This window comes from Eretmochelys imbricata, chromosome 1 (assembly GCF_965152235.1).
Source record: "Eretmochelys imbricata isolate rEreImb1 chromosome 1, rEreImb1.hap1, whole genome shotgun sequence".
NCBI classification, from domain to species: domain Eukaryota; kingdom Metazoa; phylum Chordata; order Testudines; family Cheloniidae; genus Eretmochelys; species Eretmochelys imbricata.
Window position 1 is genome coordinate 47,948,192 of NC_135572.1, and position 14,521 is coordinate 47,962,712.

The 14,521-nt window shown below is 46.1% G+C and overlaps 1 protein-coding gene across 1 annotated transcript in view; it reads left to right on the forward strand.

Moving 5' to 3' along the window:
* The window catches only part of MTUS2 (microtubule associated scaffold protein 2), a 288,663-nt gene extending 279,278 nt beyond the window's left edge, over positions 1–9,385 (forward strand). Inside the window, exons 12-14 of the mRNA XM_077806292.1 lie at positions 417–536; positions 2,070–2,167; positions 9,169–9,385. Coding sequence (XP_077662418.1) covers positions 417–536; positions 2,070–2,167; positions 9,169–9,385 — 435 coding nt within the window. The remainder of the gene's footprint in view (positions 1–416; positions 537–2,069; positions 2,168–9,168) is intronic.
* The last annotated feature ends 5,136 nt before the right edge of the window (positions 9,386–14,521 follow it).

Below are 14,521 nucleotides of genomic sequence, written 5' to 3' on the forward strand. Positions count from 1 at the left end.
TGTTCTAACCTGCAAACACCCAGCCCCCATCTCCGAATTTTGTTGCTACTTCACACTTGAGCTCTTCTCCGGAAAGAGTAAAGCTCTGCACAGACATAAACAATTCTGTATATTTGGAGACCTAGCAGTGGGTTGGGTCATGGGTACTGAGTAACATTCAGACTTCTTTCACCTACTGCAAGTACCTCACCCACCGTGTATCTCTTATGAAGTTAGGTATATAGCTAAAATGATTGAATGGTGATAGTGGGTAACATTTTCAAAACACCCCCAGTGATTTCAGAGCCGGCATCCCCTTGGCTTTCATGGGAGTTAGGCTCTAAATCAGTTGGGTGTTTGGGAAAATTTTACCAAGTGGCTGAATACATGATTACAGTTGGAAAACTTAGAATTCACTGTCATCCTTCTTTTCCTAGGTTGCACTAGCTCCATATCAGCACTTAGAAGAAGATATGAATAGCCTGAAGCAGGTTTTGGAAATGAAAAATCAGCTAATTCATCAACAGGAAAAGAGGATCATGGAACTGGAAAAGCTGGTCAGTTATCATTTTCCCCTCCCAGAACAGGGAGATAGGAAGCTAGGAGCTAAACTGGAGTGGGAGGAGGCTGGGACTGGAAAAACACAATGAAGGGATCACAGAGGGCTAAATACTGTTTTCTGCCCCCTGCACTTTCCTGTGAAGTGTCCCAGTTTTTCATTCTGAAAGGGAGAGTGGGAAGAGGGTGCTTCTTTTTATCTACTTCCCCACCAGCCTCCATCATCCCCCATAACATCTCCCAAAACCTCTCCATGATTCCCTGTGCTGGTCTCTCTGGTTTTCACTTTGAAATCTGCTCCGCTTGCAGTGGGAGGTTAGCTAGGGGAGGAGACAGTGGAGGAGGGGGGCCGCTGTGATTCCTGCATCCCTATAGCTAAGTATGGAGCACCAGCTGTCCCTGTTCCCTGCCTCCAAAGTCAGGAATAGGGGCAGCCAACAAGGCTGGAGCAACATGGGTGGAAGATGGAGAGGACACTTGTGCCGTGTGGCTCCTTAATTCAGTAATTGGTGAGAAGTCTTGCTCAGCAGTGTAAATTAGCGAGGGTGCAACCAGAAATCCCAGGTTAGGGTCATGCTGCGAGTGCTTTGAATTATAGCTCCCCACCATAAAGATAACACTGCCTCCTAGCCACTCTATTCTCTCTCTATTTGTGTTTTGGTCTCGTCAGGTATGAACTTTTCAGTTAACCAGGAGTTATGTTTTCATTGTAAAGTGAAGCCATTTTGTGAGACTTGACCTGTGTGAACTACAGCAGGCTTCTAACACAGTGACAGGATGAGCCATTGCCACAGTGGGGCAGCTGGGCTGGCTGCTTTAGCACAGCACTTAGCAAGCTTTGTTTCTATTTATGGGGAAGTTTGGGAACCCAGTTGATTGAACAGATAGAGGGTGAAATAGACCTTCGCAGCTCAGACTTCTTAACAACATTCTCTAACCTGCTGCTTCCTTAAGCTAAAGCTGAATGTGGAAACAGCTGATACAGTGGCATGCCCTGGCCTAGGTGGTCTCCAGTCATTCTGTTTGTGCTGTTTCTCAGCCATGCCAGACAGTAGGGTTCTGCTTCCACGAGGGATATGATTTATATAACCCTGTTACAGGAGGTCTCAATGTGGGGTGTGTGACCCCAGCAGATGTCAGGGGACCATGACTCCCCTGCCCTTTGGGAGAGGGAACTCAGACACATGTTCGGGAGGTTCTGCGGGCGGAGCAGAGAGGTCCAGTATGGATAACAGGGGTACTGGGGAGGAAAGGTTGACTCTCTTGACTCAGAACATTGTACCTAATTCACCGCTGCCTCACTCCTGTGCCATACCAGTGTCACCCCACTGATTTCATGGGAGTGACGTGCTGGTGAACCATTCACAACCTAAAATCGCATCTGCAGCCAGGATAATCTACCTTCCCCTGACAAGGATTGTTAGCTCTTACTGTAAGGAAAAGAGAGCTTCTTCCTAGGGATTAAACCCCAAATTCCCCCGCATCAAGTGCTGCGACTGCTGCAAACTCAGCAAGCCCTTCTCGTGTTGCAGGCTGAAAAAAACACAATACTGGAAGAAAAATTGCAGGTCCTGCAACAGCAGAACGAAGACATGAGAGTCCGGATTGATCGGAATACCCTTGTGACCAGGTTCGTGCAGAGACTTGGGAACCACCCTGAGTTTTACAGGAACCAGTAACACTACAACTACCCGGGGCTAACAGCTCCTTCGGGAGCAGTCTCACTAAGCATCCTCCCCCGGAAACTCCCTTCTGCTTATTTTTGCATAAAGGAGGTTGGCTACATAACCGTGTTACATTAAGCTCCCGGCCTCACCACTGAGAACAAAAGTCCCAGTTGCCTCTGAGTTCGGAGTCAATACCACACTATTAGTCAGCAGCTACCGGGTGCGGGAGAGCTAGCAGTTTGCACTGTAATATACTAACTGTGCTGGTAGCGTCACTGTACCTAAGGCTGCTTAAGCGTTTTCTATTCTATTCTATACTGCAGTAGAAACTTTTGTGCTAGGCGCCGTATAAACAGAGAAGAAAAAGACAATCTCTGCCCCAAAGAGCTTACAATCTAAGTGCAAGACACCAGACGGATACAGCGAGACGGCGGAGTACCAGGAAACAGTGAGACAATATTGATATTGTGGGCCAAGCACAACAACAACCTAACCACTGTCAAATTTTTTGTAGGCATTGTGGCCCAACAAATGGTATCACATCTCGAGCATTTCCAGGCTCACCAGGTTAACACTCAATGTCAGTTAGATACAGTTATTTTCTACACATATTTGCAGAAAGGATGCTGCTAAGTTAAAAGAGTGTTTTTTCCTTAGTGGCTGGGTTTCCTTATGGGTCTTAACTTCAGGAGTTCCCTAATATATATATGAACCAAAGCTTTCTGAACATAGACATTTAAAAGCAAATATGCCCCATCAGCATTCATCGAGGACTGTGGTTTTCAATCTGTGGTCGCAGACTCCTGCAGGTCTGCAAATTGTCTAAGATTTCCAAAGGGGTCCGCACCTCCATTTGAAATTTTTTAGGGATCCACAAATGAAAAAAGGTTGAAAACTATGGCTCTAGGAGATAGGTCACCACAGTCACTTGTAGGTGTTGTGTTTTGTTTCTTTTATATACATTTCTCAATGTGGGGAATGTTGCTTTAAAAATAAACTATTCAGAGAGGATCCTGAACTTAAGATCTACCTGGAAAGTCAACTTTAAAGCAAATCATTTTTCAGCCTTGTTAGATCATAGAATATCAGGGTTTGAAGGGACCTCAGGAGGTCATCTAGTCCAACCCCCTGCTCAAAGCAGGACAAGTCTCCAACTAAATCATCCCAGCCAGGGCTTTGTCAATCCTGACCTTAAAAACCTCTAAGGAAGGATATGGGTATAGGGAGGGGTTAACATAAGATTTTTCACACAGAGGCAATCTAATGACATCCAGTAATTTGTCTCCAACAGTGGTTAATGCCTGATGCTTCAGAGGAAAATATAAAACTCCCACAATTCACCCCGTTATGTATGGAGTGAAATGTCGTCTTGCCCTCAGTTGGTGGTCAGGTTGAACAACAGACAGGAGGATAACCCATATCATTTTATCTTAGCTAGTGTAACAGCAGGGGCTATTCTCATTCACAGAAATGTGTAATCCTTTAAAATAATCTATGACGCTGCTTGCCTCCTTTAACAAGGGCTCTGTCCAATCCACAGCATAAACCTCTAAGAGTCTCGTAGCTCAGCCCTGCACTAGGCCAGCTCCAGAAAGCCATCTGCCACTCTGGTGGGTAACACAAGCCAAACCCTAAGCTCAGCAGTGTACAGGCATGGAGCAACTCGGGCAGGTTGGTGGGCTCATGTACTGGGCAATCTAAGATCATGTAGTGAGCAGTACCCAAGCCCCCTGTTCCTTTGGCGCCTTCTGGGCAGATGCAGGGAATAGGAGTGACCCCTGCTGCTTGACCTCACTAGGACGGAGAGAGGCAGCCCCACTCTGAGGTGGGGACATGAAAAGATCTGCATATACAGGCATCAGCATAACTGTAGGGGTGGGCCCAATCAGATGGCCCAATCAGATGGCGTGGTGGGGGGCTCCCACAGTGGAAGGCGGGAATCAGCATACAGTAGATAGTGTTAAAATAGGTGGCTGATGATGGAGACAGTGAGGAGATAATATTTGATTCTAATCCTTTCTACATCCTCCTCCTCCTTCTTGAGAATTCCAGGGGTTTTAGCAATCAGAGGAGAGGGCTGGTCTCCCAAGGAGGAAGAATTGTTTGCAGTTAAATTGTTGGTGATCCATGTTCAGTTCCCAGTTCTGCCATAGATTCCTATGTGGTGTTGGGTAAATCACTTAACCTCTCTATGCCTCTGATTCCCATCTATAGAATCATAGACTATTAGGGTTGGAAGGGACCTCAGAAGGTCATCTAGTCCAACCCCCTTCTCAAAGCAGGACCAATCCCCAGCTAAATCATCCCAGCCAGGGCTTTGTCAAACCTCACCTTAAAGGAAGAAGATTCGACCACCTCCCTAGGAACCCATTCCAGTGCCTCACCATTCTCCTAATGACATTTTTTTTCCTAATGTCCAACCTAAACCTCCCCTTTGAGACCATTACTCCTTGTTCTGTCATCTGCTACCACTGAGAACAGTCTATATCCATCCTCTTTGGAACCCCGTTTCAGGTAGTTGAAAGCAGCTATCAAATCCCCCTCATTCTTCTCTTCTGCAGACTAAACAATCCCAGTTCCCTCAGCCTCTCCTCATAAGTCATGTGCTCCAGCCCCTTAATCATTTTTGTTGCCCTCCGCTGGACTCTTTCCAATATTTCCACATCCTTCTTGTAATGTGGGGCCCAAAACTGGACACAGTACTCCAGATGAGGCCTCACCAGTGCCGAACAGAGGGGAATGATCACATCCCTCGATCTGCTGGCAATGCTCCTACAATGTCTTTAGTCTTCTTGGCAACAAGGGCACACTGTTGACTCATATCCAGCTTCTCATCCACTGTAGCCCCTAAATCCTTTGCTATAGAATGGGAATAGTAATCCTTCCTTCCCCCCACTCTGTGTCTGTCCTGGCTCTGTAAACTGTGAGCTCTTCAGGGGAGTGTGTCTTACCTCTGCTGATACAGTGACTAGTACAGTGGAGTCCTGATCTCAACTGGGGGGGGTCTCTAGATGATACAAGAATAATAATTGGTTTTTTTTCCATAGCACCCATGACAAATCCTACTTGAAAGATGGAAAAGAGCTAGTTGGGGCATGTGTCTTCATAGGCAGCATGTGTATTGTTAATGTGCAATCACTTTGCATCTGTTCATACGCCATCAACACTGATAAATTTCAAATCAGCACTGATAAATTTTGCAGATGACACAAAAATTGGGGAAGTGGTAAATAATGAAGAGGACAGGTCACTGATTCAGAACAATCTGGATCACTCAGTAAGCTGGGTGCAAGCACACAGTGTGCATTTTAATACGACTAACTCCAAATGTATTCAGCTAGGAACAAAGAATGTAGGCCATCCTTACACAATGGGGGACTTTGTCTTGGAAAGCACAGACTCTGAAAAGGATTTCTGGGTTGTGGTGGATAATCAGCTGAATGTGAGCTCCCAGTGTGATGCTGTGGCCAAAAGAGCGAAGGCAATCCTAGGATCCATAAACAAGGGAATCACAAGTAGGAGTAGAGAGGTTATTTTACTTCTGTATTTGGCAGTGGTGCGACTGCTGCTGGAATTCTGTGTCAGTTCAGGAAGGCTGGTGATAAATTGGAGAAGGTTCAGAGAAGATCCATGAGAATGATTAAAGGATTAGAAACCAATCCTTAGAAAATGATTAGAAACCAATCCAGTGGGGGAGATTTAGGTTGGATATTAGGAAAAACTTTTTCACTAGGAGGGTGGTGAAACACTGGAATGGGTTACCTAGGGAGGTGGTAGAATCTCCTTCCTTAGAAGTTTTTAAGGTCAGGCTTGACAAAGCCCTGGCTGGGATGATTTAATTGGGGATTGGTCCTGCTTTGAGCAGGGGGTTGGACTAGATGACCTCCTGAGGTCCCTTCCAACCCTGATATTCTATGATTCTATGATTCTATAGTGACAGACTCAAGGAGCTCATCAGTCAATTTAGCCTAACAAAGGGAAGGTTAAGAGGTGACTTGATTACAGTCTATAAATACCTACATGGAGAACAAATATTTAATAATGAGCTCTTCAGACTGGAATTAAGGTGTAAATTGTTAACAGGGAGAGTAATTAACCATTGGAACAATTTATCAGTGGTCCTGGTGGATTCTTCATCATTGGCAATTTTTAAGTCAAGATTGGATATTTTTCTAAAAGATTTGCTCTGGGAATTATTTTGGGGAGGTTCTATGGCCTTTGCCATGCAGGAGGTCAGACTTGATGATCACAGTGGACCCTTCCGGCCTTGGAATCCATGATTCTGTGAATAAAATGACACAGGCAAGGCTGGCATAACGTGACCAAGCACGTGGCAGGGTTGCTGGAGTACGTGGCAAAACACAGGCAGCAGGAGCACTGTATTCTACCTAGGAGGGAAAAGCCACCTCAATCTCCAATGCAATGTGACGCTTGTTTCTCCTTGTGTCTGGTTACATGACATCAGATGACACAGCAGAAACGGCGCTATCCTGACACAGCATGTGGGAGATGAAACAAGCAGTGTAACAAGCCAGGGCTCTTTTCCCTATCTGCATGCTAAAGCAGGTTGTCTTCTGAGGACATGTCTATATTGCACAACCTATTCACAGGTGCTTGGCTATGAAGGCACTATTCTACTCAAATGTCTCTCTAAATTACCTGTAGGTTGTGCATATAACTCACAGCCCTCCTCCCCGCCGCCAGCTCCGGTGTTTATTAGTGTCATAGAAGAGAGTATATTGGCTGACAGTCTACCAAGTTCACTGTAATACTGGATATCACCCTGTGTAGCTGGCAAGCAGTATTACATGTAAAAGAGGCTAATATGTTCTGAGGGCCTGATTCTCCAGCTGCTGCATGCGTATTTCTGCTTCTGAGGGCAGCCCCATTGCCTTCACTGGCTTTGAGAATCATTCACGGTAGTAAGATCTGTAGGGTTACTCCCTAAATGTGCTCAATGAGCATCCTGCTAAACTGTTCTCAGAAACCAGGCAGGCACATATTGGTTGGTTGTTGGCCTATCTGGGCTTGCATAAAAGCTTTACGGCCCACATTGCTGTGCGGTGGCAGGGGAAGAGGAAAGTAATACAGTCTTTTAAGAAAAATCAAAACCCCTCCCCCAAGCTGACCCTGAAAAAGGAGCCGTGTCAGAGACTCCATGAGGTCCCCTAAGAACTTCGCTGTTGCTGTGGATTTACAGGGCAGGTGCTCAGATACTGCAGTGATGGGCAGCAGTATAAAACGAATTCATGGGTAGATTGGTAGTCTCCTTAGACACACTCTCCTCTCGCAGCTCAGAGTATACATGGAAAAGTTAAAAAAGAGTTGGGTAGAAATCTTTCCAAAAACGTTCAGTTTGATATTTAATAAATGTTGTAAACATGAAGCCAAATTAATTTCTGAATAGAGCATGGGCAGCACGTGAACCATCTATTTGGGGAGGCTAGCCCCTGGTCCCGCCCTGCCCCCACTGGAGCCCCGAGATCCCCACCGTGGCCCCAGCTGCCCCCCTCAGCCCCGGACTGCCCGAGCACCCCTAGCCCCAGGGTGCCAGTCGGCGCAGCCTCAATGCCCTCAGTGCCGGGCAGCGAGGCCCCAGCACCCCCATTGCCAGGTGGCGTGCCCCAGTGCCCCCATCCCAGCTCCAGAGAGCCCGGTGGGTGGCCCGAGCACCCCCAGCACCCAGCCCCAGCACCCCCAGCCCCAGAGCACCTGGCGGCCAGCCCCAGCACCCCCGGTTCCAGAGAGCCCGGCGGGTGGCCCGAGCACCCCCAGCGGGCAGCCCCAGCGCCCCCAGCCCCAGAGTGCCTGGCGGGCAGCCCGAGCACCCCTAGCCCTGGAGTGCCAGGTGGTCATCCCCAGCATCGGGCAGCCTGAGCACCGGCCCCAGCCGCCCCGAGCCCCTGGTGGCAGGCCAGCCCTGCCTAGCCCCAGCCCCAACCCTGGCCCACGGGAGGGGAGAGCGGGAAGTAGGAGGGCCCTCAGGGCAGATCATGTGCAGGACCATGCCTGGCTGTTTGGGGAGGCTCAGCCTCCCCTGGCCTGCAATACCTGACATCCATGGCATTGAGCTAAGTGGCCCATTGTGCTCATGATCAGTGTTAGCTTGACCACCCTAGAGATTGAACATGTCCTATGCATTCATAGAAAAGGAACAGCATGTTACACAGTGCCCCACCAACATGCTTTAAGCCTGACCCGAAGGGAGCATCAATTTAGTCTTCATGTTCTTTTCATCCTGGCTGCATATGCTGTGACTGCCATCAAGGATACCAGGAAGAGCCAATAGTAATTCGGGGAGTGTTTTGTTTTGCAGTGTGGACACCTGTCCACTAGGAATCAGACTAATTTTACCCGATATTTCATGTGGTCCTCCAAACACCCATCGGATGGCAACAACTTTGAGTCACTCCCAACCTGGACCTAATTCAGACCCCAGTGACAAAGACTTGAAAGGCTCCAATCCCATTACGTGCCCCTGAGCCATCCAGTCCCGTCCCTGTTTCTGTGATTTGTTTACAATTTATTGTTTTTTGTGTCATCTGGGAAAAAATACACAATTCTAAAGTATTCAGAATAACTGATTTGCTTAATAACAAACTCAAGAGGGTTTGCCCTCACGCTCACATGCAGTACACGTGGTGTCAAAAATGAGAGCAAATGGAATACAAAGGGCTGGGAATTTTCTGTCAGGTTGCATTAGGTCACTGTGATCTGACTCAGCATCGTGCGATGGAAACACTGTGTCAGGAACTGCAGGTGTATTACCTGAAATACTCTGCTTGGCTTCATCAGGAGCGAACCATTGCTATGCCAGCATGGCTCTGGTATGAAGCTGTCACAGGGGTTGACTTTAACAGCTGTGTGGGGTAGTGGCCTCAGCAGCTGTCATATTTGCTTTAATGACAGTCCAGCACTGTTTAGACTTGTGAAATGTTAACTGGTGCATTATTTCCCTCTGCAGGCAGTTATCTGAGGAAAATGCTAATCTTCAAGACTACGTGGAGAAAGAAACCAAGGAAAAGAAGAGGTTAAGCAGGACTAATGAAGAGCTACTTTGGAAGCTCCAGACAGCGGAGCCCATGAGCCCGGTTAAACTGTCTCCTACGTCTCCTACACCAATTTATCGCTGTTCATCAGGGCCTCCTACTCCCGCAAAAGTCAGCACGGTGCCAAGATGACCGCTCCACGCGGCTGCAGAAGTTAACTGGGCTTTTACACATTTTTCCAATCGGCTGAATGTGATCATCCAAGAAAGTATTACCAACCGTAGATACCCAGGGTTGGTTACTGCAAGCATGCTCTGTAGCTGCATAAGTGTAAGCTAGGCAGTGTACTATTATCAGTGTACTATTATCATAGAAGCTCCCGGTACTGGCACACTGATGTTGTAGAGTAGTATAACCAGTGTAGTCTGATGTGTAAACATTTTGCCATGGTTAGAGCCAAAAGAAAGAAAATCCTACTACTAATGGTTCATGAAAATGAACCTTTGCTGCAGTGTTTCAGGTTAGTTACAAACAGTACATGTTTTGAATATCTATATATGTATGTGTGTTTATATATATGTATGTATTCATCCTAAATAGGTGTATATATTGACACACGCAACATATATGGAGTTGAAGATGTTCTGAATTGCATTTTTTTATATTGTTGGATACACTACTAAGTGCTGATATATTTTCATTATGGTCAGCAGTTTTGTAACTTGTGCCTAAGACTTATAGCTAAATGAAATGCATTTCTGTCAAGCCTCCCAGGAATATTTCTACCCAAAATAGAAGAAAGTTACTTAGAAATAGAAGCGCCTTCCAAACTACCACCAAGTGGTACACTATATACCGTGAACACCAGCGACAATGAGATTCTAAAATAGTACTGCCTTCAAAACCATCACCTTCATACTCAATGCCAGATAAGGCCACGCATTCCAGTCTCCAATTTTCAATTATTATTAGCATCAATGTTGTGAGTGGATGTAGGATAGAGACCGAAACCCAGAGGGCTTTAGCACATTCCATACAGTTTATTTGAAAGAGTAACTCCATTTTACTCTCTCAAATCCTAGTTATCCTTTTTTTTTTTTTTTTTTAACTGAACACTTTTGGAAGCACTCCAAATCTATAACAAATCCAGTCCCACATTATTTTGTTGCAAGCCCTAGAAAGAAGGAAAAAAATATTTGCTGTGAGCTTGACATTTGGCCAAAAGCATTAAACCCCTAGTGGGATGTTCTAAGAATTTAGATCCAGTTTGCCTCAGGATATAGGGGATCCTGCACATACTAGGCTCTTGTTTGCCCTTGTTAATGGCCAGGAGAACCCCAGGGAAGATCTATGGGGCTTCATGGATCCAGCTGAGGCCAGAATTTTGTCCCACGACATATAACCCATATATTTTGAGGCCAAACTACCTTAAACCTCTGCCTTCCAGGCAAAATGCAAATACTCTTAGGTTTCCCTGTTATATTAACCCCCTTTGCTGCACCTGTTAACCATGCATGTGTTGCAGCGGTAACTTTCAGTGCAGTGCCTGTCTAGACCAGGTGGAATGTCACACCATGCTGAGTGAACATGCTGGTTTCCAAGGGGTACAGCACCTCAAACAGCAGTTAGAATGAGAAGGGGTTAACAGTATTTGATCTGGATCCTGGGTACAGGAAGGGAACTGCACAAAGCCAGGCGAGGTCCTGTTGTCTTTCATGTTCTCTAAATGTGGGTCCCATCATTTGTATCAGAATTGTTTGGATTAGACTGTGAAAACATTTGATGTAGGCAGGGTAGGCGTGTGAGTCACCCACACAAAAGCAAAAACAATTTTTTAAATTATATGATGCTTTTATTTTCAGTTTGTCGCAAAGACCCTGCACTTTTTCCTGCCTATTCACAGAGCACGCTGTGTGCTCCAGGACCTGACCAAGTTACAGCCAGGATGTAAATACGTACAGAAAATATTCCAGGGTCATGAAGCAATGTGAAAGAGTTGTTGTCACAAGGTGGGTAAACAGCTAATGACGTGCATGGAAGCAGGCAGGAAGGCATTTACTCCAGCAAACATGCGCATTGTTTGCACTTGAAATATGCTTCAGCTTTCCTGTGATGTATTCAGAATGCTCAGGCTGCAGCTTAGGTACAGCCAGCTTCAATTTAAGTGTCTTTGGCCCATCCCAAGGTGTAAAAATTAGGTTAATTTTTTTTTTTAGAGAAATTTATTTTTGTAGCAGGTTTGCATGATATTATGATACTGAGTATGTTGAACATCTTATTAGACTAGACCAGGCCATATTTGACTAACACCATTGAAATACATGACTAGATTGTATGTGTTCAGCAAGTACACCCTGAAAGTAGGAGAGTTGTTAAAGAATAAAAACCACTATCACTATAATTTTAGTCACTTTCATACTGCACTTGCTCAATGCACAGGTACTCTGCAATACCTACTTCATTGTTATGTTCCAGTCTAGTGCAATGTGTTCTATTACAGTATGAGTTGTTACCATGATGTTAATCTAAATTATCCCATGTGCTACTCACTAAAACGTTTTACTGTCCTGATCTGAGCTGACTAAGCCAGTCTGTTTTGCTTCGTCATTTCTCTGTTTACGGTGCTTTACTCATCCTTTTATCAGCTAAATGCACATGCAATGGATGCTCCTAGCAATGAATTGGGAGTTGGGGCTTTAGTGGTGGGTAGATTGGGCTGCCAGCGACCCCAACATCATTTGGTGTCGTTTCTATTCTCCCTGTCTTATAATAGTCATTTCCTGATGGTGTTTGACACTGGATGCTGATGCTTCTATTCATGTGACTGCAGTTGGTTGTCCGGGGTTTCTCTTCCCCATTCCCTGTAGGGGGAAGCCACCTGGGATTTCTCTTCCCGGTTCCCTACAGGAGAGGGGGGAGCTGCCTGGGGCTTCCCCTCTCCCCCCTCCCAGAGCTGGGAAGCCTTGTCAATTTCACAGCTCAGCTATGAAATTGACAAGCCTGCCCAACTCCTGGCAGGGAGCTGGTGGGGAGGGGGGCCCGCTGGGGCTTCTCACCCTGGCTGCTGGCTGGGAGCAGGGTCTGAAGCCCTCCCCCGCACACACTCCAGCTTCTAGCCCAGGCTCTAAGTCAGGGGCGGGGTCCAGCCACCCAGCAGAGTGACACAGCTGAGCTCTAGCTGCCCAGCTTTCTTGTCAATTTCAGGGCTCCTGCCATGAAATTGACAAGACAGCCAACAGTAGATGTAAAGGACGCAGTGTCTGTCACCCTAATTACACCAACATAAGCCTTACGCCTCTCGTGGGGGTGGAGTTATGATGTTGGTGTAGTAGGGCACTTACAGCAGTGGGGGGAAGGCTGTAGTGTAGACACTGACATAATTAGGTTGACGTAAGCTGCCTTATGTCGACTTAACTGTGTAGTATAGACCAGCCCTCAGCAGCAGTATTACCACTAGTGAGCCTTTCCCTGACAAGTGGTAAGCATATCACCCTCCAGTATAATCCATAAACCAAGCTTTTTTAAATGGCAGTGGAGAGCACTGTCATATAATCTTGTTTCCTAACCTAGCACCCATCCCCCCTCCTCTTTCCCTGCCCACACTTCCACTTACAAACGCTAACATCTGCTGGCATGAAGTGGTTGGTCAGGGAGATGTAACTGTCTGGCGCAAGAATGGCATTGAAGTGAATGCAGTAAGAGCCAAACCTGTTTTCCTTGTGCACCAGAATTCCCACTAAAATTTCACTGGGAGTCACAGGTGCACTAGGAAGCTAGTACCCAGGTCTGTAGGTTGAGGGAAAGATTTTGTTTTCAGGACCTGGGTTTGTTTACTGGCTGGACTTCAGGCAGCAACACATTTGTGGCTGACTTGGCTGATCTTTCATCTACCATCGTTAGGGTGTTGGCTGAAATGACAGGAACTGTACTGGGCTCTAGATAGGGTTTTAAAAAGCAGAAGCAGCAGGATTTTGATAACTCATCACTATCTATTCAGAGGAAAAGTCAGTGGGGGCCTATCCTCTATACCAAGCCACAAGAAAAGAGCAAATATGTTAGGGGGGAAATTTGCTCAGAGCCCTGTAAACTCATGTAAGACCCATGGAAGAGCTACTGGGTGAAGAGCGGCCAAGGACAGTCCTGCTGTACAGGAGTTCTTTAAGCACACTGAAACTGTGGGTGCCCAGAGATCTGTGACTCCATGGATTCAGTGACTCTAACAACCCTATTTTAGCCCTTGGGTTTAAATAGCAACCACAATGGGGCACTGCTACAGATCCCCAGGTTGCCTGTGGGCTGGGTTGGTAAGATGCATCGCCTCTAACTCCACAACACAGGCATCCGATGAAGAGAGCTGTAGCTCACGAAAGCTTATGCTCAAATAAATTTGTTAGTCTCTAAGGTGCCACAAGTCCTCCTTTTCTTTTTGCGGATACAGACTAACACGGCTGCTACTCTGAATCCAGGAGAGATGAATCTCACCCTGATACAGTAGCATTTCCTGATGGCATGAGTGCAGGCCTGCGGAAGACACTTGGGGAGGATTACAGTTTTTTGGCTGAATTTATCTATGTTTTGCAGCCAATGTAAATAGCAGGATTTTCAAGCACATAACTATGGTGCATCGTATGTCCTAGACCGTAACAATGTGGGGATTCACTGTCAAAACAAATGTCCTTATATTATACCAAAACAGCAGCAGGCTAGCAAAGCATTGTGATTGTAGCTGGAGTTCTCACCCTGTCAGCACATGCTCTTAACGTTGGTTAGCATGGGGCTGTTCATGCATTGTGCCTCAATACCAGAACAGTAAATGATCCACTTACAAATAAACCCTACCGGCTAGTGAAGGCTGAATAAGGATTGTGGGGAGAGGGACTATCTTTTACAAGGCAAGTGCTCCTGAGACTTAATTATGGAGGAACCCTATCAATTCCTCCGCTTGGTCTCCTCATTAACCCACACTGTGAGAATACAAAGGCTGCCAAACCACTCTTTGATTTAGCCAGCCCTGTACCCACTAATCATTAGAGTTTCTGCATCTCTCAAAGGGCTACAGAGTGTATGCTTTTCCTCCACAGCAAATGTCCACAAAGGCAGCTATTTAGCTACTAAAAGTGACTTTATTGTTATATTGGAAGCCATCCAATAGAAAGTGAAATAACAATTTTACAATAAAGGAACCAGAATACATGCCTGAGCTTCAGTGGGCTTTGTGGATGCTCAACAATTCTCCTAATCAGGCTAGTTTAACTTAGATGCTTAAGTGTGGGTTTTACTAACTTTAGGCATCCAGGTTTGAACATTTTGGCCTAAGTTTGTAATTCA